General features: G+C 37.0%; 1 protein-coding gene across 39 annotated transcripts in view; it reads left to right on the top strand.

Moving 5' to 3' along the window:
• Positions 1 to 24,413, top strand: part of NEB (nebulin) — a 130,169-nt gene that overhangs the window by 19,213 nt on the left and 86,543 nt on the right. For all 39 annotated transcript variants that reach the window (XM_052793054.1, XM_052793055.1, XM_052793062.1 and 36 more), the window contains exons 19-46: positions 299 to 610; positions 743 to 949; positions 1,612 to 1,716; positions 2,085 to 2,192; positions 3,030 to 3,341; positions 4,566 to 4,772; positions 5,010 to 5,114; positions 6,161 to 6,268; positions 7,185 to 7,496; positions 9,009 to 9,215; positions 9,910 to 10,014; positions 10,176 to 10,283; positions 10,658 to 10,969; positions 11,725 to 11,931; positions 13,477 to 13,581; positions 14,401 to 14,508; positions 16,035 to 16,346; positions 16,494 to 16,700; positions 17,183 to 17,287; positions 18,187 to 18,294; positions 19,110 to 19,421; positions 19,615 to 19,818; positions 20,303 to 20,407; positions 21,217 to 21,324; positions 21,693 to 22,004; positions 22,653 to 22,856; positions 23,215 to 23,319; positions 23,414 to 23,521. In XM_052793054.1, the coding sequence (XP_052649014.1) occupies positions 299 to 610; positions 743 to 949; positions 1,612 to 1,716; positions 2,085 to 2,192; positions 3,030 to 3,341; positions 4,566 to 4,772; positions 5,010 to 5,114; positions 6,161 to 6,268; positions 7,185 to 7,496; positions 9,009 to 9,215; positions 9,910 to 10,014; positions 10,176 to 10,283; positions 10,658 to 10,969; positions 11,725 to 11,931; positions 13,477 to 13,581; positions 14,401 to 14,508; positions 16,035 to 16,346; positions 16,494 to 16,700; positions 17,183 to 17,287; positions 18,187 to 18,294; positions 19,110 to 19,421; positions 19,615 to 19,818; positions 20,303 to 20,407; positions 21,217 to 21,324; positions 21,693 to 22,004; positions 22,653 to 22,856; positions 23,215 to 23,319; positions 23,414 to 23,521 (5,118 nt within the window). The remainder of the gene's footprint in view (positions 1 to 298; positions 611 to 742; positions 950 to 1,611; positions 1,717 to 2,084; positions 2,193 to 3,029; positions 3,342 to 4,565; positions 4,773 to 5,009; positions 5,115 to 6,160; positions 6,269 to 7,184; positions 7,497 to 9,008; positions 9,216 to 9,909; positions 10,015 to 10,175; positions 10,284 to 10,657; positions 10,970 to 11,724; positions 11,932 to 13,476; positions 13,582 to 14,400; positions 14,509 to 16,034; positions 16,347 to 16,493; positions 16,701 to 17,182; positions 17,288 to 18,186; positions 18,295 to 19,109; positions 19,422 to 19,614; positions 19,819 to 20,302; positions 20,408 to 21,216; positions 21,325 to 21,692; positions 22,005 to 22,652; positions 22,857 to 23,214; positions 23,320 to 23,413; positions 23,522 to 24,413) is intronic.

Here is a 24,413-nt window from a genome sequence, read left to right as displayed (position 1 = left end):
GCTTTTGGGCAGATTCTTGGGGATGGCCTCGTGGAAGTCCCTTAGTCACTTAAGACTCCATTCCCTCTTATTATCAGTACAAGTGAGATAATGCTACTTTGAAAGCTAACTAACTGGTTTGTGTAGCAGTGGATTGTGAAGAGATACATGTCTGGTTTTATTAAGATGTATTGTCACTGACTTAAATGTGAGGGATACCCTTTGTAGAAAAAACAGGGTAGCTTTTACTTTTAATTTACTTATTGCTAAGTTACTACACTTAAGATGATATTCTCCATGTTCTATTATATTTTAACAGGTTAACTATAAAAAAGCCTATGAACTTGCCAAGGGTAAACTTGTTGGCTTCAAAAGCCTCCAAGATGATCCCAAACTCGTTCATTATATGAAGGTAGCCAAGATGCAGTCTGAGCGAGAGTACAAGAAAGATTATGAGAAAACAAAAACTAAGTACAATATTCCACTGGATATGGTCAATGTTGTTGGTGCCAAGAAGGCTCAAGAGATTGCCAGCAATGCTAATTACAAGAACCCCCTACACCACTATACTTACTTACCAGATGCAATGAATGTGGAGCTGACCAAAAATATGATGGAGATTCAGAGTGATGTAAGTAAAATCTCATGTGAAAAGAATTTTTTTGAGATGTCTCAAGCAAAAACTGTGAAGACTCAGGAGAGGTCCCTGAATTGTTTTTTCTAATTCCTAACCTTTAAAACATTGTTTTCACTCCTTTATTAGAATGCATACAAAGCAGATTATAATAACTGGATGAAAGGTATTGGTTGGATCCCCATTGGCTCACTAGAAGTAGAAAAAGCTAAAAAAGCTGGAGATGCCTTGAATGAAAAGAAATATCGCCAGCATCCGGACACCATTAAATTTACAAGTGTGGTGGACTCTCCAGTAATGGTCCAAGCCAAACAGAATTCAGTTCAACTCAATGATGTAAGTAGAGAAAGAAATGGGTGTTATAGTAAAGTAGAGATGTATCTACTGAAGAGTTTAAGGCACTGTCTTTAAAATTTTTTAAAGTACTATTAGCCTGAAAGTGTTTCTCTGTGTTGTCATTGTTTTGTGCTCAGATTTTGCCTGGTATATGTCTGCAAATGTCTATGGAAATCATGTGGCTCTTTCAGTTCACATCGGCTGATTCTGTCCATTTATATTTTAAGTATATTTGAAATACATTTGATTTTAAAAATGTGACATTTTCAAATTGTTTATTGATGTTTTACCACCTACAATAATGAATGAATTACAGAATGTTTGATGAATCACAGTATGTCAATCATTATAAACCAGCAAGCTGTTCTATGTTACACTCACCTACCATCCCTTATTATCCCACTCTTTCAGAAATGGGGTTTTATGTCCCATTAAAGGGCTTAATTTTACTGAGTAAAGACTGCATAGAGCTTTTAGGGTCCATTCCTTCTATCAACAAGATCAACAATTCTGTATGAAAAGTGCAGCCTCAATCTTTATGAGATAGGTGGCAATGTACATTTAATTGCAAAATCAAACATAAACCCATGGTTAATTTACAGTGAGCTGGGGCTAGCTATACAAGGAAAGAAGGATTTATTTCAGTATCATTTATTTTACAGAAACTATACAGATCTTCTGGAGAGGAAGTTAAACATAAATACACTCTTACCCCAGATGTCCCACAGTTTATCCAGGCTAGATACAATGCAGCTAATGTCAGTGATGTAAGTGACTTCTTTACAACATTTTTTACACAATGTTAATGAATTTTTGAGTAATATGTTACAGATATGCTCATATTGCAGATTTCTTTCCCTGATAGGCAGTTCTGTATAATCAACTTGTATCACTGTAATTTTTCATTCTTGGTGTCGTTTGAATTTCCAACCAGATACCATTTAATCATGTAATCATTTAATTAATATAATTAATAGATAAATCTGTTCTCAGAAATGAAGACTGATAGTTGTATATGATTCCCACTGCGTCTGCCTTTAAAGAATTGCCTAGAGTAGCTTAGGAGTAGCATTGACTTGCATATAGTTCATGCGATTACTAGGTTCTCCAGAATAATACAGATTTTCTTTTTTAGGCATATTATAAACAAGGCTACCATGATCTAATAGCTAAAGGGAACAATGTGTCACTCGATGCTATTCCAATTACTCGAGCCAAGGCTTCAAGAAACATTGCTAGTGATGTAAGTATCTGTTCCAGGTATAATTTTCTTAGGCATTTAGTAAAAAAGTTGTCCATTGCAGGCCATATGGTAGACCTCCTACATTGCATAAGTCTCACTAGAGTCAGTATTATGCGAAAGAGATTCTCAGTCTTTCCCAAAGGCTTAGTTTGCTTAGAACTTATTTTATACTCGTCTTGTTTGCTTTAGGTAGGCAAATGCTATTGCACTGTGTTTCTTAACCCACTTTTCACAGGAGAAATTAAATCAGTAGTTCTTCCAATCATTCTGTGATGAATTTCCAGAAAACATACTACATTAGCACCTATTTACAGACCAGGAGACAATATGTGCTAAGGGTACTTTTGGTTACACAGTGGAGTATGGCTTATACATGAATCAGACAGCCTTATAGTGCAAATTGTATAAGGTGGGATATGTTCCAGTGGTTTCATATAACTAGAGGAAGATGTCCAGTCATATTCCATTTGTTTGCTATTGCTTTCAAATGACTGAGAAGGATTGTCTCAATTATTCTGATATTTTTCATACAGCTTTCCACACAGAAATGCTTAGGAAACATTTTCCCTTCCTTACAAGAAAAGCTAATGTTTCTAAATCTTATTGTGGTGTGTGTAACCTGTTGTGTACAGGCTTAGATGGTGGAGCAAGAAAAGCTAATGTAGGTGCAGTTGCTGGGTGTACTCTCCCCTTTTAGGAGAGCTTATCTTTCTGAACTGCTTGCAGCTTCTTTTTCCAATGAAAGTCATGAGAGCTGCTTTTTTTCTTTTGTTTTGCATTAGTGTGGACACCAGTAGTCATGCCACAGTACATTTGATCTTTTTCCTCTGTTTCTAGTATAAATATAAAGAAGCATATGAAAAGGCCAAAGGAAAACAGGTTGGTTTCAGAAGCCTGCAAGATGACCCTAAGCTTGTCCACTACCTGAATGTAGCAAAGATTCAGTCTGAGCATGAGTACAAGAAAGACTATGAGAAGACCAAGACTAACTATCATACACCTCCTGACATGTACAGTATCCAGGCTGCTAAACAGTCTCAGGATGTAGCTTCTAATGCCCACTACAAAAATCTGATCCATCACTACACTTATCTGCCAGATGCCATGGACGTTGAGCTGGCGAAGAACATGATGCAAATTCAGAGTGATGTAAGTATTTTAATGATTGCAATTTCATGGATGTTTTCCTGCACACTGTGAAAAATAAGATATGAGTTTATATTCAATGAAAATTGCTATGACTGTATGGGAACAGTCTGTTTTTCTTATGTCTTGGGGAAGATCCTTAGAAGTTTTATCAGCTGGTGGTGGCATTTAAAAATACCAAATTCCAGCTGAGTTCTACTCAAGAGGATTTTGATGTTGGTGTATCAGTGGAGAGCAGACTTCTGGAATATTGAATTCAAATAAACTTTTTTTTCACATTTCCTTAGAAAACTTTACTTAGCAACTAACATAATTTTGTTTTATTCTTTAACACTTCTTTTAAATTGTTTTGCTTTGTCTTCACGTGAGATAGATATGATAGTGTAGTTGGACTATTATTAACTATTTCAGATGAAGGAGTGGACAAAATGTCACTGTTGATATTATTAGAAATACCTTCTGGAGATCTTTAATATGGGAGATCCCTCATAGGACCTTCTCTGTCCTTCTTGCAGATACAGAGTTTCAAATGGTTGACTTGGCATACATGGTTGCGCTCTGCACCTCCTGTATACTGTGGAATTTAACTCTGTATGGATCCCTAAGGAGGACCACTCATTTTAGAGTTCAAACATGGAAGGGTCTTAAAAAAGAGTGTCCACAATATCCTTGCATTCAGACTGTGCCTTGACCCTGTCTGAATGTTTATATGGGTTAACCTTCTGCATATTTTGTAGGCAGAATAAATTTTTCACTTGCAATCTGTGAATTCTGCGTATTTTACTGTAGAAGGAACTATAGGAAGAAAACCAAAAATTGAGCCTCTGCTCTGTGGACCTTTGTGTAAGGCCAAGTCTCATAGATTCTGCTGAAACACAGAACAAATTAAACCATGTTAAACGGTCACCATATGGTAGCTTGGAAGTTATTAAGAGTTGAAGGTTGGTGAATTTTTTCACATGGGTAAAAGAAAAGGAAGGTTGGTAAATACTGAAGGGATGTTGCAGTTCATAAGAAATGAATCATGAATCAAAAATACAATAGCTCATTTTCTTCCTTATGAAATCACAGAGAAGCATAAAAAAATCTGTTGTTCCCTTCAAGAATTTATAAATTTTTCCTGCTAATGTAGAACACACTAGCTAGACTATGTGATTATTGTTTCAAACAGAATTATTACAGTTCTGTGGGAAAAATCTAAGTCCATGTTGTCTTTCTCTCCTTCAGAATGCATACAAACAAGAGTATAACAGCTGGTTCAAGGGTATTGGATGGAGTCCTCTCGGTTCGCTGGATGTTGAAACAGCTAAAAAGGCTGGAGATGCATTAAATGAAAAGAAATATCGTCAGCACCCAGACACCATCAAATTTACAAGTATACCAGATTCAATACCAATGGTTTTAGCTCAGCACAACACCAAGCAACTGAGTGATGTAAGAAATTTTTTATTATTAATGCAATATATTGATTTAAATTTTTTAGCATATTTATGATTTATATGTTAATGATATTCCATCTAAAAAAAACCTTTATATTTTAAAAACTGTAAAAATAGTAAAATTGCAATTTGTTAGTAAGAATTAAGCATTGTTGCTTTGTGTCTATTTGTTAACACTAATATTACCTACCTTGTACTTGTCAACAAGTATTTTTTTTATTTTTCCTTGCAGGTAACCTATAAGCAAGAGGGTGAAAAAATGAAACACAAATACACCCTGGATCCTGATGTTCCTCAGTTTATTCAAGCCAGGGTCAATGCCTTCAATCTGAGTGATGTGAGCATATAATCAATATTTTGTTCAATAATATATTTATTTGTCATTTACTTAATAGAAAAAATCACTTTTATTCATTCATGCTATGATACTGAATATAGAAATGCATGAACTCTGAATTCAGCTAAACTTTTACTTCTAGAAGTCAATGAATTTTGTGCTTGTTAAGCAAATTTTTAAACTGTTCGAGCACACATGAACATAAACACATTTCAGTGCTTTATTCAAACTACTTGGATAGACTGAACGAGAAAGCCAGCACGACTAATTATTCAGATTCCTATAGGTTTGGAGACTTATGTCATCTACTTTTATATAAAACACATTGCATAGGCAAGCAGTACAAGCTCTCTGTATATTGCTTCCTGCTGCTGGGTGTTGAAAGGAAATTAACTCATCCAGTGGAGACAGTGGCTTTTTCTGCCATTCAGCTACTAGTCTGCCTGGTTTCCATCACTTCTTGCATCTATCCAACACCATAAAGACCTCCACTGATAGTATCAATTTTATTGCCTTTGTGATACTAAATTTTTTGGTGGCATTATCAGGCCTCCAGGAACTAGGTAAAAGCTGACATCTCCTTTAATAGCCTTGAAATACTATTAGTCTGTCCAGACACTGATTGGTAACAAAAAAGCAGCCAGACTGGTTCCTTCAGTCGCTTAGGTCCACAAGGCCTGATTTTGAAGCTAACAGGAAAAAATTTCTGAAGGTTCAGTCAAATGAAAAATGAGTTTGCTTAAGCAAGGGCAAAAATGCCACTGATAGAGTTGTTCCACATAAAAATTGCAAAAAATGCTTACGGAGTTAATGATTTAGCTATCTGAGTTAAACTGGTTGTCTTGAAGGACTCTCCTATCTTTGTAGTAGATTTATTTATCATAATATAACTGTAGTTTGTCTACAGGTTAACATTTTTCCCTGCAATTGCACAGCCTAAACTGCATGTTTTTATTATAGTTATAGGAATCAAAATATTGGCTTAAGCAACTTTGTAAAAATTGCTACTTGTAACACTGCGAACTCATACCTTTTTTCCCTATAAGGCTAACTACAAAGCAGACTGGAAAAAAACCATTGCCAAAGGATATGATCTGAAACCAGATGCCATTCCTATTATTGCTGCTAAAGCTTCTCGAAATATTGCAAGTGATGTAAGTATAATTTACATAAAGTGGAATACATACCTCTACTGCATTACAGCTTTCTGTAGCATATTATGCCATAGAACGTATGGTATATACATATAATGACATAGAGACACTTAACTCTGAGAACTGAAACTCTTATACTGTGAAATAACAGGTGAATTCAGATGTTTACATGAACCTCTGAAAAAAACTGTTTCTTTGGAAATGCATCATAATGTGTGTGAGTGCTAGTGAGCTGGGGCTGTTTGCTGTATGTGCTTCAAGTATTCACCAGCTTATTTGAAAGTTCCTTTGTTATAATTTACCTATGCTGTATTCTTAATTGCTGGAGACCTGTACTACTTCTTGTCTAGCACTCATGAGCTGTACAGAAATGCGGCTGCTTTCAGGCAGCTACGTCAGCTGGCAACAGTAAAACTTGGTGTGCCGTTTGACACAAGCTATGAAAGGAGATTTGGAACACAGAAATAAATTCACTAACTTTAGCAAAAGGCTGCAAATGACTTCCATTCCCCACTTAAACATGCCTCCCTCCAGTAGCTGAGTATTGGGGTATCTAATTGTTTGGTAGTCTTGGGCTTTTCAATAATTTATTATTATGCTAGTCTTTTAATCAAAAGCTGAATGTTTCTGGGATTTAGAAGACTATGACAGTAAAATATAATATGGTAGAGCCAATGGTGAGGGAGGGCATGTAACTGCATATCTAAGTTTAGATCTATACCAGGGGTCAAGACAAGCTTAGAAATCCAGAAATCCTCTCCTTTTTTTGACCTAAATAATCCTGTCTGAAAAACAATTTATGAGTTTATCGAATGAACTGCAGTTGTTAAAATATTGAGTTTCAAAGTATTAAAATTATCAAAGGTATGTTTTCTCTTTCCAAAGTGGGTAAGGCTTCCTTTTCCTTTGTCTCTAGTACAAGTACAAGGAATCATATGAGAAAGAAAAAGGCAAACAGGTTGGATACCGTAGCCTGCAGGATGATCCTAAACTTGTTCATTACATGAATGTGGCCAAAATGCAATCAGATCGTGAGTACAAGAAGGATTACGAAGTTACCAAGACCAAATATCATACTCCTTTGGATATGTTCAGTGTGATGGCTGCCAAGCAAGCCCAGGAAGCAGTTACAAACACTGGTTATAAACAGCCAATTCACAATTACACACTCTTGCCTGATGCTGTGAATCTGGAACTGTCAAGGAATGTGATGCAGCTTCAGAGTGATGTATGTAATGATTAATCAGCTCATTTTTTTTCTTCTCATAATGACTGTGTTACACTATTAACCTTTTAAGGTTAAAAAATTAACTATATTGGATTAACAGTAGATTGAGATGTAAATGTCTGGTCTGGAACCCTGTATTTTCCAGAGATTATCAGAATTACGTGTAGCAGAGAAATTCTAGGGAACTTACCTAGCAAGTAAGAACTTTCTTTGTATCTCTACATGTTTGGCTAATTCTCAGAAAATGAACGTGTTTTTCTAATTTGTGTATTTTTGTAGTTGAATTTGTAATTTTGATGTGTTATTACCGTGATTGTTATTTGTATTGTCAGAGATGCTACATTACGTGGAGTCTAAATTCTGACCATATTTTATTTAAGTTTACTGAAAATATACATTATGTATGTTTGTATTATATCTTGGGATTTGAGATTTATTTATTTTGTTCACTTTTCCTTCCTGCCTCTGTCCTCCAACAGATGCATATGCCATACATGAGAAGGATTCATAAAAAAATCTTTGTAGTTTCCATTAAGTTTTGTGACTTGTTTCCATTTTTTTTCAATAGTGTAACTTTAGGGTCTGCTTTTTTATCCAGAAAGTATTTAGTTTAATCTGCATTATTTAACAGTCCTCTGACAAATTTGAAATTCCCCAAAACATTAATAATCTGATTGAAACTGTTCTTCAGATTCTAAGCATTCTTTGGAGTGAATAATGTGCGTGTTCCCATTGGCCAACAGATAAAGGATCTGATCTTTAGACACTGTTCTTTTCAAATACAGAAATTTTCATCTCAAGTTTTTTGCTTCCCCACTGTATTTTTACCCAGCTTTGCTGAGTTGGCCGACCTTGCTTGGCTGTCTAACTCAGGATGTTTGCAAGGAGAGAAGCATGATGCCTGAGGACAAAGAAATTTTGCCTTGAATACACATGCTATGAAAGTATATGGTCTTTTTCTCAGACTCTCATATTCTCCCTGTTACTTCTAACACTGCAGTTCAGGAATAGATTTTATTTTCGCAGCATTTTGGTGCCTTTATCTGTTCTAAAAGTCATGTTATAAAGTATGATTAAATAGGAATGGTGTCTATTCAAGATTGTGCAGAACCAGGCCATTAAGCAGAAGTTGTTGAAACAATTTCTCCGAATTAATTCTACTGTGAACCAAGTCTACTAACAAACAAGAGTGTAATTTAAAAAAATTATTCTATTTTTGTCAGATTTTCATATTTACCACTCAAAATTTGTTCTAAGGTGTGTGCATTTGTTTTGTAGTGTGACTTCTACACATTGGTTTAGTAAAAAGAATTTCTTTATGCCTACCACATCAATAGTTGTTAATGTTATGCTAAAAATTTGGAAAACAGTAGCAGTTATAATAGGATTGTCTAAATTGTCCTTCAAAAATGAATGACCAGGAGAAGTTTTAAGGTCTTATCTGCATTTATGTATATAGGCATTCTAATTTTCCTTGTCTCATTGTGTTTTTCCTTGTTTATTTTTTAAAAGAATGTGTACAAAGCAGATTTTAATAACTGGTTGAGAGGAGTTGGCTGGATACCAATTCAGTCACTGGATGTAGAAAAGGCCAAAAAAGCTACAGAGATTCTCAGTGAGAAGAAGTATCGTCAGCACCCAGACAAGCTGAAGTACTCTATTACAATGGATGCAATGGAACAAGTGCTAGCTAAGCAAAATGCCAAGACCATGAATAAGGTGAGAAGTTGTTCAGATGATCATGACTGAACCAGAGATTGGATCTTTGTCTTGCAAAACTGTGGGGCAGGTGCATTCCCACTGAAGTAATTAGAATTTCAAATGGGTGTAGTGGTTTTCTTTGTTAAGACTGGACACTAAGAGATGATGGAAGCCTCAGACTGTATTCATAATTAAGGGACTTTTCTGTTTATAAAGATTAAAGATTTCTCTTTTGTGTATGTGATTTGGTAACCTTTGCTCTTTTTCTGCAGAAAGTAGTATTCATAATCAGTGAGCTGAAGAAACCCTGAAATTGTCAGTTTTGTACAAGTTTCCCTGAAAAGTGGAGTTCTTTAAATTTGTCCCTAGTTATCTGGGACACGACTGATCCTTATTTGGCATGGAAAGGGGGTGTGTGAAAAAAAAAATAATTATGCTTTCATTAAGGCAGGGTAGAATGCAGACTGAAAACTTTCAGTTTCATTATTTATTAGTTATCAAAACATACTTTGCAAATTTCTCAAATAAAGTACTAAAGAAAGAGGAGGAATATAATATTGCCACTCAGCAGTTATATTTCTGAAGATTATTTGTAGTGCTTATGGAACTTTACTGTAAAATATTATTCATTGCAGATGAGCAAAACAAAAGCAAGGTCTTATTTTATGAGCACAATGCCTTTTCAATGCTAAATATTACTTTGTAATTGCAGAGGCTCTACACTGATAAATGGAACAAAGAGAAGACCAGCATTCATGTTATGCCAGATACTCCAGAAATTCTGCAGTCTAGAGTGAACCAGGTCACAATGAGCAATGTGAGTTACCATGCTTACAGTGGGCATTCAGTGTTGGCTGCATAGATCAAACATTGGTTTAAATTTTATGTCTTTTGAAAATATTTTAATTGAGATGTAGGGTACTTCAGTAGTTCTGCCTTCATAATGGAGTACCTGTTCTCTTTTACATTTTAAATTAGAAACTTTACAAAGCCGCATGGGAGGAAGACAAGAAGAAAGGTTATGACATGCAGCCAGATGCTATTCCAATAAAAGCAGCCAAAGCCTCCAGAGACATTGCAAGTGATGTAAGTTTGATTGCGTGATAGTACTCGGAGTAGCTGCAAAGAACATTTTTGAAGTGCTGTTATGTGCAAAAGCAGTTTTTTAAGCATCTTGAGTTGTCTAGGTTTAAGTTATATGCTTGATGGGATAAACCTTTGCAGTACTTGCTCTCCAGTGGAGTTAAACTGAATTGTGCTTTTTTGCTCTTTGTTCAGCAAGCTGCTGAGCTTCATGTGCCTGTGTTCAGTGGGCTATTTTGTAAGACTGTGTATGTTTAAATGACTAAACCTGGTATCTTGTGATGAAAAAGAACAAATGTTTTCAGAGATAAAATTGAGTTTAATAGTGCATTTTTTTGATTTAAGTTTTTGCTGTTCTCTCTCTTTCCTGCTGTCAGTATAAATACAAACTAGCCTACGAAAAAGAGAAAGGAAAGCATATTGGGTTCCGTAGCCTTGAAGACGACCCCAAGCTGGTGCACTTCATGCAGGTGGCTAAGATGCAGTCTGATCGTGAATACAAAAAAGATTATGAAAAGTCAAAGACTAATTTCCATACTCCAGTTGACATGGTCAGTGTTGTGGCAGCCAAGAAAGCACAGGAAGCGGCTACAAATGCAAACTACAAAAACTTGATCCATACCTACAATGTTTTGCCTGATGCTATGAGTCTTGAATTAGCCAAAAACATGATGCAGATACAAAGTGATGTAAGTGAGAGGTTCTTCAACCTTTGCATTGCGAATACAATGATGCTTAGTTTATGAAAGCATACTGTAAGATAAATAGTACTGTTTTCTTAGTGAAATTAGTTCAGTTGTATACTAAAATGTAGTAAATGAAATGAGACCTTCAGCAATGATAGCCATTGTATTTTTCTAAGACTCTGAAATATTAAATTATGCCTGTTGCTAAAGTATTTGGGCTCAGAAATAAGTACTTTTATGTATAAAGTGAAATGGATATTTACTGCTTACATTGTCCCGTCAGGCTTTTCAGGAGCAATAGCTGTGTGCAGGCTGAAACAGGAAAAGCTTCCCTTTTCATTAATAGTTTTATCTTGTACTTCCAAAAAGATACCTTTTCAGAAGAAGGGGAAACCAGCTAAGTAGCTATAGTCTCAGATTTTCTGGGATGTTTAACCTCTAGAGAGGAGGGCCTTTTTTTCTCAGTATAGTAGTTCAAGATAATCCCCTTCTTCAAGAGGGCCTTAGTATGTAATCTCATGTGAGCAATCTGTATACATCATAAGGAGGATCTGAACATTGTATAAAAGGTGGAGTAATAAAATACAGGCATCACTGTAACAAATGTGTTTCTAAATAAACCCTGAATGCATCTTGATACTGTTTGCTTTGTAGAATAAGTGCATTTGAAATCTAATATTCGTTAAACACAGAAAGAAGTGTCATGATTTACGGACTTTTTCGTGCATCTGATTATTTTCTTATCTTTCTGCCTCCAGAATCAATACAGAGCAGAATATGATGAAAGTATGAAGGGTGTTGGATGGATGCCACTGGGCTCCCTGGAGGCTGAGAAGAACAAAAAGGCGATGGAAATTGTTAGTGAAAAGAAGTATCGCCAGCATCCAGACAAGTTGAAGTATTCTGTTCCTATGGATTCCATGAACATGGTCTTAGCTTTAAATAATGCTAAAATCATGGATGAGGTAAGAAAGTGTTCATCAAAATTAATTTAAGCTTGCAGAAGTAAGAAACAAACCACACCTGATGTAATAGTCTATCTTATTGTATGCGTAGCTTTGGAAATCATCAATTTTGGCAGCTAATGAATATGCTTGACTATCATTGTATTTCATCTTAATAGACCTTTGATATACCTGAAAGCAAAGCATAACACTAATATTTCTAGGCAATACATATAATGACAGACCTGGGGGTCACATTTTATTAATAAAGTTTACCCAAGATAAGTGATTATAGACTTCTAGTAGTTTGAATCTAGGGGCTAAAAATACTGGAGTGATCCCTTTTGGAAATAGGATTTAAACTTTTAAATGTAGAGTCTGTTTCATCTGATGCCTGTTATGTTAATATGAAATTGCTTCATGATATGAATGCTTTTATAATGAGATTTTTTTTTTTCTGATTCTCCTGCTGAACTGATGTAATCTGCTGGTGTTCTTTAGAAAAGTCTAGACTTCATGTGCATTGTAGTTACAGGGACCATCAGAATCTTATGTGCACTTTCCTTAGTTCTGTTTCCTCTAAGAAAAGCTCTATTGCCTCTCTCAACTGATACTTATTTTCCAGGAGATAAACTAATAATCTTCTACCTCTAACAATTTTTTTTTATACCTTCTGGCTTGGCTTTTAGTTGTGGATTAACCCTGGTAGGCAGCTAAGCACCACACTGCCACTCGCTCCCTTCCTCCCCTCCTCCACAGTGGGTTGGGGGAAGAGGAAAGGCACAGTTAAAGCAAAAAAACCTTGTGGGTCAACATAAAAAATGTTTAATAAGCAAAGGAGAAGTGGAAGAAGAGAGAAAGAAAACAAAACAAGTGATGCAAAAGCAATCGCTTGCCACCTCCCACGGGTAGACTGATGCCCAGCCAGTTCTTGAGCAAAAGATGTCTAACCTCCCTATACCCCTTCCTCTCCCTTTTTATTTGCTGAGCATGATGTTATATGGCATGGATTATCTCTTTGGTTAGTTGGGTTCGTCTGCCTGATTATGTCCCCTCCCAACCTCTTGCACACCCCCAAGTCTATTCACTGTGGGGACAGAGAGAAACAGAGAAGGCCTTGATACTGTGCAAACACTGTTCAGGAACAGCTAAAACATTAGTATGTTATCAGCATTGTTTTAGTCACAAATCTCACACACAGCGCTGTTCAGGCTGCTATGCAGAGGATTAACTCCATCCCAGCCAGACCCAGTATATTTTGAAACCTATTGTTTTCTGTGGTTCAGTGTGCTTGACTACACTGCTGGGCAAGAGATGAGCAATAAAATACTCTAGCAAGATTGGTATTTCTTCCAGTTTTATTTCGGCCTCACACAATTAACTTCATACTGATTCACACTGCTTTTAAGTGCTAAAATAAAAAGACAAATGTTCCTACCATGTTAGTAGTTGCATCATTGTAACAAAAGTTTATATTTCAAATAGGAAATATTATTTTAAATTGTTTTATCTAATTTTTTGGTTATGTTGACATCTCTTTTTTTTTTTTTTTTTTTATCCTTCCAGCACAAGTACAAACAAGCATGGGAAGAAGACAAAAAGAAAGTTCACATCACACCAGATATTCCACAGATTGCTTTAGCAAAAGCTAATGCCTTTAATTTAAGTGATGTGAGTACTGTTTGTAAGACTATGACGTTGCTCTTGGTTTTTTTATTAGGGAGAAGTGAGATGACAGCATATGAAGTCTCCCTAATTCTCATTTTGCTAACCTGTAGTAATTTCACAAAAAGCTATTTGTTTTCCTTTTTCCTCTTTCTTCACCAAAATTAAATACCAAAAGTTGCCAAGAAAAAGCCATGATATTTATAGGCAGATGATGTTCATGTAGGTCATTAAAATATAATAGTTACTAACAAAATAGTAGAGTTTGAGTACTATCCTTGTTTGTTACTGTATTTATTATTTTATTTCCCCATGCACAGTTTTGTACTGGATTCAAAATTCTTGCAGATTGAACCTATTCTTTCAGTAACAGGTGATATTATAGACAGTTTTTCAGTAGCCAGTTGTTAAATCTGCATATGCTAAATAAAGTATTGTTTGTAATTGTGCACATCTTTAATGTACACAGAAATAGAAATATTTATCTCATTTTTTAAAAGGCTGACATCCTTATAGGTGTAACTTTTCACCAATACTTGTGCATGTGGGAAACAAATGCAATTTCTTGCTCTTTTGTTATAGGTTATTGTTACTGATTATAGTGCAGTACAGCTGCATTGAGGTATGAATACTAGGATTGGCGTTAATTTTGAAGAAACATTCATCTCTTTATGTCCCTGAGTGCCTTAAACAACTGTTCAAGGAATGCTAAACATATGAGTAGTCTGTGTTTCAAGTTATCATGTAAAATTAATAGACTTTTATTTAAGTGAGTGTGCTGTGTTTTGCTTTTTTAAAGGATGTTTCTCTTCTTTCTTTTCACAGAAAATGTACAGGCTTTCATTTGAAGAATCTAGGAAGAAAGGGTATGATCTCAGAGCTGATGCTATCCCTATTAAAGCTGCCAAAGCTTCTAGGGATATTGCTAGTGATGTAAGTTTTTGAAAGAAAAGATGATCCATTTCAGATATTGTAAAACATTCATTTCTTGACACAATTCAGTCTTATATGCCAAATATATGAAGTCTCCTTGTTCTCTTGCTTGTAAATAATTCCGACATATTTGATAAATATTCTAATACATTTTCTAGGAGGGTTAAAGAACAATTTCTTTGTTAGAAAGGTAAGGAGATATATGAGGGACTCTTAGGGAAAAAAAAAAAAAAAAAGCAGTTCATTCCTCAGTGTGATGGTGCTTGGATACTTTATAAACGTATGTTGTATATTTGTAGTTCAGACAGAATGTTCAGAGGTCATTCTTAGAAGTATTTGAAAAGAACAGATACAGACTTAAATTATTTTTACTGCTGTAGTACAATTATCTTTATTCCTTTGGTGAAAGTCCCATTAAATTTCTTCATGCAGAGAATACAAGCTTCTGAAATCAGGACCATTCTGAAATCCTTTGTGTATCAGTGATGAGGGCTTTGCTGTGGCAGGGGCAAATCCAGCCTAAGAAAGGGGTGCAGTTAGGGCCTGAGGACATGTTATTTAACCCACCATTTTTTTTTGACAACATAGGGGATGTTGCAGCCACTGCAAAGGCAATTTGCTCTGCCACTGCTCTAAGTTTGAGAGGAAGATACTTCCATTCTGAGTTCTCTTCAAGCAGTAAGCAGTGAAGGAAAAAGGATTTGATACTTGGTCTGTGTAGTTCATTGTCCAGGGTTGATTAGAGGTTGAGGAAGGGGTTAAGAATTTGAACCATTGGTTTTGTTAAAAAAAATGCAAAAGATCTTGGGAAGTGTCTTGAATTTTTAAATCATTTGTACAAGTGAACCTAATGGAAGTGATGATTAAATGTTTGGTTTTATGGTTAAGTCTTTAGAAATGAACTCAAGTATTCTGAGTATGGTGCAGAGTACCACAAAAATAGTTACCCAAAGCAAATATTGGAAGCAGGATAGCAATAGTAACAGAGAACTGTGTGGGTTAATGTACCTTGGTTATAGTGTTTTGTGATAACTCATTTTAGAGCTAATATGGGTATCTTGAAACTATAGTGTGAAAAGAATAAAAAGTGCACTTTTTCCAAAGAACTGTCTTCAGCAAACGAGATCTTTTGTGTTCCTTTGCCTTTTGCTTTCTGTCAGTGTTTCATACTTTCATTGTGTCATTTATAATGAGATTAGAGAGCAACTGAACGCCAGGTTACATTGAACCTTATGCAGGACCAGAATAAACTATTGTAAGGAAATTTCATTTATTAAGAAAGTATTTTAAATATACTGCTTTTAAAAGGGATGCTAGACATCTGTTTTGCTTTAGAGTGCACCCTGAGAGTAAGTGGACAAAGCCACCACCTCTGTATGCTTTGTGATGTTTTCTTAACAATGTAAAAACCTTATTTTAATCTAAGTTCTCTGGTTTTTTTCCTTACAATATAGATATTTCTTATTAAACAAATGAAGTAGAACTTCATTTGTTTAATGAAGTCTCTGTCTCTGTTCTCTTTACAGTATAAATACAAATTAGGTTATGAACAAGACAAGGGAAAACTTGTAGGCTTCCGCAGCCTTCAGGATGATCCCAAACTTGTCCATTATATGCAAGTGGCTAAGATGCAGTCTGATCGTGAATACAAGAAGGCTTATGAGATGAGCAAGACACATTACCAAACGCCTTCTGATACACTCAGCATTGTGGCAGCTAAGGAGGCACAAGATCGCGTAACCAATACTAACTACAAACGACTGATTCACCAATATATGCTTCTACCAGATGCAATGAGTTTAGAACTGTACAGAAACATGAATCAGATACAAAGTGATGTAAGTTTCTGTTTTCTTTGTGTCATTCACAGCTGTGACTTTTTTTCCCCTGTTTTTTTCATTATGTCTGTGTTTTGGAAACAACAGAATTATTTTGTGTGAGCCATTTGTAAATTGTAAAATTTCCTGTTGTGTTCTGTTTGGCAGAATGAGTACAAGCAGGATTACAATGAGTGGTTCAAAGGTATCGGTTGGAGTCCTGCTGGTTCTCTGGATGTGGAGAAATCTAAGAAAGCCACAGAAATTGCAAGTGATCGGAAATATCGCCAGCATCCCAGCATGTTCCCGTTTACAAAACAGAATGATGCCATGGACATGGTCCTTGCAAAGCAGAATGCAAATATGATGAACAAAGTGAGTATTTATGGGGAAAATTAGGTAGACATTCACATATAATCCATTTGAATAAACAGTCTATAAGTCTCTGTCACCACCTTTATGTTGCAGTGTTTCCCTGGGAAAAACAAGTGTCACTTACAGTTTCATCTTTTTTCATTTTTTTTCTTAATGAAACACTCAGTTACTGATAAATGGCATTGGTTAAATAAATCTTTTCTCATTTTTCTCATTGCTACTTCTCCAACCTCTGTTCTTCTCATTCTTGTATAGAAATTACTGGCCCTGAAAATCTTGATAGTTGACTTCATTAGAAGCAAGACTGGGTCCTAATTCAGCTGATTCTGGATTAGGTCATTACATAGTAAAATAAATCTAAGTCAGCACCTTCATCTTTTTACGCATCCATATCCAAAGGGTGCAAATGGAAAGGTGAAAACCCCAAAAGAGCCACCCTTTGTCATTTATATTAACACATCTGATGTTACTTTTTTCAATAGCATGCATATACTCAAGCTTGGGAGAAGGATAAAATTCAGGTTCATGTGATGCCAGATACACCAGATATTCTACAGGCAAAACAGAACAAGGCGAACTACAGTCAGGTAGAGTTTTTTAATACTTCCTATTACATTTTAAATTAATACCTACTTTCTTCAAATTGAAAGGTGCCTCCCATTTCAAAATAAGTAATGAATTTGTATAAGTTAGAAGAAACAGAATGGGGGATTTAGAACAGAGGCTAGAATTTTTACATGAGTGATATTTTCAGAGTAGCAATAAGTGCCATTTTCAGGCTAGCAAAGTAACAGCCTGAATTACCTTATAGTGTATGGAAAATATAAATCCTATTTTTGAAATCTGGATGTGCATAGTCCATACATACTCTATGCTTACCATAGAAATCAAACATGTTAAAAATTCTTTACTATCAAATTAAAATTTCATTGTGTATATTTTTAACTTAACATATGGGAAAAGAAATGCATGCAGTGATTCTAACTTTTCTGTCAGCTTTCAAATATGAGAAAGCGGCAATTGTGCCAGTGTAAAATATTGCTTTGCATGATTGCTCAGAGGCAAATCTTTGACTTGCAAGTGCTGGTACGTAAAATCAACTGTGCACAAACTGAATTGACTATTAAATAGCTACATTACTGCCTTATTAATTAATAAGTTTTATTAAGCCAATTGAAGAGTTTTCAGTTATCCCAGATATCTGGGGAATTTGAAATATATATATGTTTCAAATCCCCAAGATAAGATATAGTAGGAAGCTGCTGCAGTAACGAAAAACTATTTAGTCACTAGCCTAAGACTTGGAAGACCTGCGTTCCTTGCTTAACAGTTTCCCATTTCTCAGTTCATGTTCTAGTAGCCCTTCTCTCGTAACTGAAGCTTGTGAGGTGACCAGAATTTGGTAATATGGATCATTAGCATATCTAAATAGAAGGTGACTTACGTATTACTAAGACTTTTTAATTAATATTGTTTTCAATTTTAGAAACTATACAAGCTTGGCTGGGAGGAAATGATAAAGAAAGGCTATGACCTCACACCTGAAGCCATTTCAGTGAAAGCTGCCAAAGCTTCAAGGGACATTGCAAGTGATGTAAGCAACATTTCTAATTCAATATGACATACACTTTATCAAGTTGCTATAACCTACAGAGTCGCACTACATTGAGATACACCTCTCTGCTAAGGTGTGGCTTGGAGTAAAAAACAAAATTGCTGACAAAACTCTTTCCTGATCTGTTCTTGTCAGTGAAGAAAAAAATTTAAAAAGGGTTGCTCTGGCATCTTGACAATTCCAGAGATTGTGGTCCATCCATGAAGTGGCTAGTCATACAAATTTAGGAGTTGTCTGCTCTTTTGGATGTTGCATTTTCAGAGCAGCAGCAAATTTGGTCCAATTAGCTGATCCCAGTGCCTATACTGAGAAATCCTATTTACAACTCTGAAATAGTGATGACACATGTATTGCTGTTATCATCACTTGGTATGAATACAACTCCTGCATTTATGGAAGAGATCTTATTAATCATTAGGAAATGATTCCAATGCTTAAGCATCTGCTTTTTTCATTTCTGATTATTTTATTAATCAAAATATTTCAGTGTGTCAGCATTTAGTTCTGAACAGTATGACTATATGAATCAGATGGCACAGAAGACCATTCTTCTAGCCATGCACTCTTCCTCTCCAGGGATTCTGTTCATTCCCAGGGAGGGCATTCACTGATATCAAGTAATGCACATTAATTAAGGGGCTACTAAAACTTTACAGGACATGCCATAACAAGTTGCTCATTTCATTGGTAATGAGAAACATTGAACTGAGAGAGTATATTGATATTTTGCTTATATATTTTACCATTGTCTGTTTCTTCCTGTAATTTCAATAATGCAATCTTTATAATTTTAGTACAAGTACAAAGAAGGTTACCGCAAGCAGCAGGGACATCACATTGGATTCCGCAGCTTACAGGATGATCCTAAGATGTTGTGGTCTATGCAAGTAGCTAAGATGCAGAGTGAGAGAGAGTACAAGAAAGATTTTGAAAAGTGGAAGACAAAGTTTAATATGCCCGTGGATATGTTAGGCTTTCTTCTGGCTAAGAAATGTCAGGAATTGGTTAGTGATATAGACTACAAACATGTGCTGCACCGCTGGACTTGTCTGCCAGACCAGATTGATGTCACCCAGGCAAAGACGGTCTACGAACTACAGAGTGATGTAAGCTCCCTCTGGATTTAATTAATGTATTTTTTGTAAGATATTTACTGCTTATTGAAAAGTATCTTTAATAACTCTCTTTTGATGCCAGTATAGATCAGATTGAAGCTAAAATACCAGTTAGTCTTTTAATATGGTTTAATAAATGAACAGGGAAATAATACTCTATGGTTTTGATTTTTTTCCTTAACAGAATGTATATAAGTCAGATCTACAATGGCTCAGAGGGCTTGGATGGAGTCCTTTAGGATCTTTGGAATCTGAAAAGAACAAGAAAGCTTCTGAAATACTGAGTGAAAAGAAGTACCGGCAGCACCCAGATACTATTAAGTTCACAAGTATCCCAGATGCCATGGATATCACTTTAGCAAAATCTAATGCCAAAAATAGAAGTGATGTAAGTTGCCTCTAGAGACAGAACAAGTGATTCAATAAATGAATGCATTAGTATACATTTGTTAAAAAGATCTCCATATCAGAACATGTGCTTAAAATATACAAATACCAGATGTTTACAATTAGTGCCTTACTGCTCAGTTGTAAATAACTGCTAGGACTTGTTCAGAAGATTAAGGTCTCTAGTGCTGTAACTATAATAACTATAAATGAGTAATAACTATAAATGAGACCCTTATTAGTATGTAAATGTATTGTCATAATGCTGTTTCCTTGACATTTCGTAGATGTGAGAAGAAAAAGAGGTGGTATTTCAGTAATAAGTCATTGTATTATTTGATTTTAATACCTTGTGTTGTTTACATCACTCATGCTTGCATAGTACATCTTTGCTTTGCTACTGTAGAGAAAAGGTAAACTGAATTTACTGCTATGCATGTAAGCCTTTTATCAGACAAGGTATTTTTGTTTGTGTCTCTTTTCAGATACTGTATAGAGAGGCTTGGGACAAGGACAAGACTCAGGTTCACATCATGCCTGATACTCCTGAAATTTTGCTGGCTAAATCAAACTTACTTAACACAAGTGATGTAAGTGTGTCTCCACAATGTTTCTTTTACGGAATTTGGAATTACCCATCGTGCCTTTAGTTTAAAAAGTAGAGTAATTCTGCAATTCTAACAGCTGTAAGCAGACCTGTGATCTTTTCCTGTGAAAATTGTTATGCACTGGGAAGCCCAAGTGGAACTGCTAAAATACAGTTTTATTTTAGGAATCAGAGTTGCGAGAATATAAAAAATACCAAAAAAATATTCAACGCAAGTTAGCAGTTTTCTCTTTCATCCCTACTGATCATATTACCATTGTACATATGTGTTCACTACTTTTTAGTAAGCCTGTCATTATTGTTAAAATGTCTGATTATATTGATTTGCCTCTTTAGAATTACTTAGGATTGTGTAATTTACATCAAATTCCTGGTTATAATGAAACAAATACAGACTACATGCAAAGGTAAAGAAATGTTAGCAGCTCTGTTGTAAGAACTCAAGAAGACAAAAATAATTGCAATTGAAATTGGGTGTAGAGAATAATGGGGTTTTATTATTCACCTCTGTAGAAGACTCTGAATCATTCAGATTAATATGTTAACTAAAAGAAAATATTGATCTCGAATGAGTTAATCAGAAAACATACAGATAGTAATTTTCAAGTATTTTGTATCATCAGTAACAAAATACACATTATTAAGAGCAAGCTATGGAATTTAATTTGATGAATGAAACTGTGTTTGGAATCTCATGCTTTATTTTCAAGAGTCAGGGGAGGAAAGTTGTAGTATTGAAAAACTCTCTAGAGAGATTATTTGTGATAAATACTTTGAATCCTTCTCCAACAGAAACATTACAAGTTAGGATATGAAGAGCTGAAGAGGAAAGGCTATGATCTTCCTCCTGATGCTATACCGATCAAGTCAGCAAAGGCATCCAGAGACATAGCTAGTGAAGTAAGTCTTACAGAGTGAAAATAATAGCGAGGCATAGAGCTGGTAGACACTTTTGGATAAAGATGTTTTTTATATAAAAGGAGGAGAGGTATAAAATTTTAACAGTCTTATATTGCTGCCCTCCCCAGATGTTGTGTAATTCTTAATGATGTAAAGTTAATTAAATTACTTACAACAATTTACAATGAGATAGTATATACTCAGTTAATGTCTTCTGGACTTCCAATAAAAACATTAAAAATGTTGGAAAAATATGCAAAAAATTAAAATATATTAGATGCAAATATATTAACCACTATATTAATAAAAGAGAAATTTAAATTACAGCATGAAAAGAGATGATAATTATTGTCTCTGCATTCAATTAGTACCAATACAAAACCGGGTACCGAAAGCAGCTTGGCCACCACATAGGAGCCCGAAATATAGAGGATGATCCAAAGATGATGTGGTCGATGCACGTAGCCAAGATCCAGAGTGACAGGGAGTACAAGAAAGCCTTTGAGAAGACAAAGACACACTTCAGTAGCCCAGTGGACATGCTAGGAATCGTGCTGGCCAAGAAATGTCAGGAGCTGGTCAGTGACATTGATTACAAGCATCTTCTGCATCGGTGGACCTGTCTGCCGGACCAGAACGATGTTGTACAAGCCAGGAAAGTGTACGACCTTCAGAGCGATGTAAGTTGTTCTTTATTGGCTGTGTGAAAACGAGAAGTCTCTCCTGCATTCTGTTCCTTTGTTGGAGAAGGTCCAGGTGGGGAGCATAAATGTAGGCTGATTCTGTGAGACTGAGACTATGTGGTGCTGTACTATCTTGCTAAGAGTTGGTGTCATGAAGAGTCAGAGATGAAGTTTGTGTGGGGTCCTAGTTTATGGTCACAGAAGAGTCCTGTCTTGCCTTGAGCATTTTGCAGGTGGCTGGAGTTTTGTATGGCAGGGGAAGGGCAACAGAGTCAAATATTTTCTTTTGGAGCACTGAGAGTGGGCAAAGGCAAGCCACGTGTGCAGTGGCAACTGGTATGAAGAGCATTGGGTGATGAGGTATAAGGCTCCTCCTGTGCCAGTGCCAGCTGCAGCCTGTCAAATGGGGCAGGTCTTTCCTGGGGAGAGTAAGAAGATGTAGGGGGAAGGTTTGTGGATTGCTTGGCACCTGCTTGTGCTGTTGTAGGCACGGGGAGCCGCATTTAATGGGAGTCCCTGTGGTGGTGGCTGGTGGGTTGATGCAGGGGAATGTGTTTTGGTAGGCAGAGCTTCCCTAGGTAGGAGTAGCGGTTGCATGGAGTGAGGAGGTTGCTGAGCTGCTTTGTGTCCTTGCCTGTCCTTCAGAATGTGTACAAGTCCGACCTTCTGTGGCTGAGGGGCATTGGCTGGTTCCCCAGTGGTTCGCTGGACGATGAGAAGAACAAGAGGGCGAGCCTCATCCTGAGTGACAAGAAGTATCGGCAACACCCGGACACCATCAAATTCACGAGCATTCCTGACTCGATGCCTATGGTTCTGGCAAAGCACAACTCCGAAATTATGAACCAAGTGAGTTTTCCTTGTGTTTGCAACATGAAGGAAACGAGCGCCTTCCTTTCCCAGGACGTTGGGCTCTCTCCTTCCAGGGCCTGGGTTCTGCAAGGGGGGAATTGCATCCCCCCTCTTGCATGAGGGATTTGTGTTCCTTGTTTTAGATCAAATTCTGTTTTGTGTGGTTGGAGCAGTAATTGGGTGCGGTGCAGACAAGGAAAGGGTGGAGCGTTGGAAAGTTTTGGGAGAAGAAAAGGCGTTCCTGAGTCCGTGCAAAGTAGAGGCCCCTTGCTTCAGTTCATTGAGCTAGTTTGCTCTTTGGGTTTGTTGCCCTGTGCTTGCGTGATCTTATTTCACGTTGTACTCGTTTTTTCAGCGCGCGTACACGTCAGCCTGGGAGAAAGATAAAACCAGCGTTCACATTATGCCGGATACACCTGGTATTTTGCTAGCCCAGCAGAACAAAGTGAACTTCAGTGAGGTAGGTGTTTGAGCTGGGGTTAAGTGTCTGTCCTGGACACTGCTGTGGCCCGAGAAGCAGCGTTGCTTGAGGGGAATGCTTGTTTTTCTTTCAGAAACTGTACAAGCTTGCGATGGAGGAAGAGAAGAAAAAGGGCTATGACATGCGAGCAGATGCCATTCCTATCAAGTCTGCTAAAGCTTCCAGAGACATTGCAAGTGATGTAAGTACACAGGAGGCCTTGGCAGCACGTGCTACCGGACATTTTCCAGGTGCTTTCTTTCAGGGGAAGCCCCAGGTTTGCAACCTCAGCCGAATGGAGGCAACGGAGATCTTACCTGTCATTACCAATCAGCTAGTCCGTAAATGTTTGGTTTTGGGGGGTCTGCCTGTAGGTGTCCCTGCATGTTATGGGTGTGCAGCGTTGCGAGGGTCTGCATAGATGGTGTGGAGAGAGTAACTGTGGGAGCTGAGTGACGGACATAATCCAAAGCAGCGTCCCTCCTGGGCTTGTGGGAGCGTCTCCTTGTGCAACAGAGTAGACTTTTGAGGTGGCGTGCTGCCCTCAGTACTGCCAGTCTGCAGTCCCCTGGTTTTGCAGCTACACAGCTGAGCTGGACCTTAGGAAGGAAAACCCAGACCAAGTTTTTTGTTATGACCGGGGCATTAACCGTTTCCATCTGGACTGGGGTCACTGCAGGCCCGTCATTACTGTGCCCCAGAGTATCTCTTCAGGGCTCAGCTCTGCAGGAGCTTAATTTACTCTCTCCTATGAGGTTCTGTAGTTCAGGTTTGTTCCTTACTGTGAGGAGATGTGTTCAATCTCTCCTCAGTCTTGCTTGACATTTCAGTAAGAGGAGGGGGAAAAAGTGTCGTGTTGCCCCTTGTCACTTCCCAAGCTTAGTGAATATAGGCCTGCAGCTGAGGACACACACTGGGCTGGGAGAAAAGACTCCTGAGCACTGTGCAGGAGAGCCTGGTGCAGTGGAGAGTGTCAGCTGCTGTGGGCTGTGTGGGTGAGTGCAGACAGGGCTGTGCAGGATGAGGCCCAGGCTGCCTGCTGGAGCAGTCCTGTGGTTTTCCCTGAGTTTTGCATCCCAGCTGCTGAGCTGGCC

The sequence above is a fragment of the Harpia harpyja genome, chromosome 7, assembly GCF_026419915.1.
Source record: "Harpia harpyja isolate bHarHar1 chromosome 7, bHarHar1 primary haplotype, whole genome shotgun sequence".
Lineage (NCBI taxonomy): Eukaryota > Metazoa > Chordata > Aves > Accipitriformes > Accipitridae > Harpia > Harpia harpyja.
This window is presented reverse-complemented; position numbering and strand designations above follow the sequence as displayed.